We start from the raw sequence: 2997 nt of genomic DNA on the forward strand, positions 1-2997 counted from the left end.
TTTTACCTGAGTTCCCCTCCCAAACCTTTATTCATGTAAACATATCCAAATTTCAAATAAATTAATTTTCACTTCTTTCTTATGAAAGGTAACAAACTAAGCAAAATTTTTTATTATTTGCTTTTTTACTCAACAGCATATCTGGAGAGCTTTCTTTAATGACATTAAATACTTCAATGTTCTTATACCTGCCTAATATCTGACTGAAAGGAATGTCCACAAATTATTTAAGTAGTCACCTTTTGATATGCATTTGGGTTGCTAAACCAAACTTGTGTATTTACAAATAATGATGCTGAAGAAATCTGCAAAGCAGTGTCACACAATTCAGAAATACTGAGAATAGCGGAGTGGCAGGAACAGGGGCTGGGATGGGACAACACTGAAACTCAGGCATGTGGGTGACGAACTCAGGGCAGGGCTGGAAGACAGCCTGGTAAACCAGGTCCCTGTGAGAAAGGGGACGGGGGAAAGGAACACAGAAATGAAGCTGACAGTCACAGAGAGAGACGTGACAAAGAATCAGAGAAGAAATGGGGCGAGATGGGACGGAGTAGCCAAGAGGGAAGGGAGATGGAGGCTCCAGGGCAGGCTGAGCAGCATGACAATCACAGGCAGGCGTGACCAGGGTGGCCTCCTTTTCTGCCCTCTTGGCATTCCCCCTCTGCCCAGGGACACAGCAAGCTCAGCTCTCCCTTGTCCCTTTAGGCCCCAGAAGACAGCCCATGGCCCTCCCACATCTGGAGCTGGCATGACCACGTGAGTGACACCAGCTTTGTAGATGCCTCTTCCCAAAACCTCCCCTCCGCCCCTCCACACCCTGACAGAGCCCACCAACTGGAGACCTGTCTGTACGGACCCACATCCAGCCCTCAGGTTGCTATGGACTCTCACTACTGCCAGTCAGGAAAACCTACAGGGAGGTACCGTCACCGTGACCTTGGGGCAGGAACCTCGAAAAATGGCTGAAGCCTGACGCTGGACTTGGGATCACTCAGGGAATAAATGCAGGGTAATATAGTCAGAAAATCATGAAAACACAGGACACTTTCTGAGAAGATGACCACACCTCCCAGAATCAAACATGGAGATCAGCTGTCGGAGAATGAATTACACTTTTCCTTGCTTTTCCCATTCTAAGAGCTGCACGTTCCAAAAGAAGCACATATTTTGTATGACTACTTTGCTAATTTATATTGTAAGACATACTAAAACTACTGTATTAATGTATGTATACTGTTAAGAAATAATAAAGTGATCTCCCCAAGTAGGAATCATCTGGTTATAAATTAGAGCACTGTCAGCATTTTCAAGTTACCTTGCAGATCAGAAACTATTTGGTTATGACAATGATCATTTCAGATTTGAATCAGTGCTTTCAGATCACGCAGGTCCTTGATGGTGTGTCCATGATGGTCCTTAAGACAGAACTAGTCCTTGAGGAGTTGAGAGCAGCGTTTCATGACATCTCGAAAGGCCTCTATGAATTTGTCATTCCGGAGGGTGAAGATAAAAGGGTTCAGGAAAGGGGTCACCACTAAAACCATCAGGGACGCTAACCTGTTGTACTCAGCTGCCTGCGTTTGCTTGGGTTTCACGTAGAGGAACAGGCAGCTGCCACAGCCGATCACAACAAAGGTGAAGTGGGAGGCACACGTGGAGAAGGCCTTCCTCCTGCCAGAGACTGAGGGGATCTTGACGATGGTGGAGATGATATAGGTGTAGGAGACGATCGTGGGGATCAAAGCACCAATGATAACAAAAACAGCCATTAAAAATAGAATAAACTGTGTGAAATGGCTGTCATCACAGGATAGTTTGAATAGTTGTCCTCGGTCACAGTAAAAATGGTCTATCACATTTGACTTGCAGAAGGTAAGCTGAATTGTGGCATAGATGGGCCAGATTTGAAAAAGGAACCCAAACACCCATGAGGCAATTACCACAAAACAGCACGTGCGGCTGTTCATGATGATGTTGTATCTCAGGGGGTGACAGACAGCCACGTAACGGTCCACAGCCATTGCTCCCATTAATATAAACTCCGATGTACCCAAAGAAAGGTATAAATACAATTGTGCACCACATGCCGTCAGGGATATTGCCTGCATCCCTGGAAGCAGCAATCCCCGGAGCATCAAGGGGACAGCAACAGAGGTGATCAGGATCTCAAGGACAGAGAGGTGGCCAAGGAAGAAATACATGGGGGACTGCAGATGTTTACCAACACAGACCATCACAATTATAAGCATATTTCCGATTATTGTAACTGAGTAGAAGAGGAAGAAAGTAGCAAATAAGGTATGATGTAATTCTGGGGAGCCAGGGAAGCCTAAGAGATAAAATTCAGTGGTGCTAGAATAATTCCTCAACATTTAGTTCTGAGCGCGTGTTCCTTGTGAAATCTAGAGAGCAAAAGAGAGATCACACTGCTTCTAATCTCAAAAGGAGTGAAATTGTTTTAGGTTGAGAAAATATTCCCCTTATATTCATAGGCTCCACAACATGACTGGAAGGGTCATGCCCTACTGTTCCATTTATAAGGTCAGTGCTAATTTTTTAAAGTATATGAATGACATGTGAAGAACACTGAATCTGGCCAAGTCCAGTCCCCAGAGCCACACCACGGGCAAGACAGCCTCCTTCCCAGCATGTGCCACCAGCACCTCTCAATTCACATCTTTCATCCTGCTTCCACCTGCTCCTTTTTACCACTAACTCTCTTCCACTTGCAATGCCCTAACCTTCCTGGTCCACCAAATGTGTTCCGGCCTATGAGTCCTGCTGCAGTATCACATCCTATAGAAAAGTTTTCCAACCTAATCCTACCCAGGGCTGATAATGTGTTTCCTTTGTTTCTTTGTGACGAAGGGTTCATTTGCATAAATTCACCTTAAAGCTTTTCCTTTACCTCTGTCATCACTAGTATCACTGGTGGGCATGGGTTTGGGGAACGCTTTGAAGATTTTCTTTTAAGATCCTGAAGGCAGGGGTTGA

At 45.0% G+C, this 2997-nt stretch overlaps 1 protein-coding gene across 1 annotated transcript; it reads right to left on the reverse strand.

Annotated features, from left to right (window-relative positions):
- Positions 1–895: 895 nt before the first annotated feature.
- LOC108388661 (olfactory receptor 9A1-like) lies at positions 896–2375 on the reverse strand. Its single transcript, XM_017647170.3, has one exon. The coding sequence runs from the start codon at positions 2373–2375 to the stop codon at positions 1431–1433; it is 945 nt and encodes a 314-aa protein (XP_017502659.2). The 3' UTR covers positions 896–1430.
- Positions 2376–2997: the final 622 nt, after the last annotated feature.

Source organism: Manis javanica, chromosome 6, assembly GCF_040802235.1.
Source record: "Manis javanica isolate MJ-LG chromosome 6, MJ_LKY, whole genome shotgun sequence".
NCBI classification, from domain to species: Eukaryota; Metazoa; Chordata; class Mammalia; order Pholidota; family Manidae; genus Manis; species Manis javanica.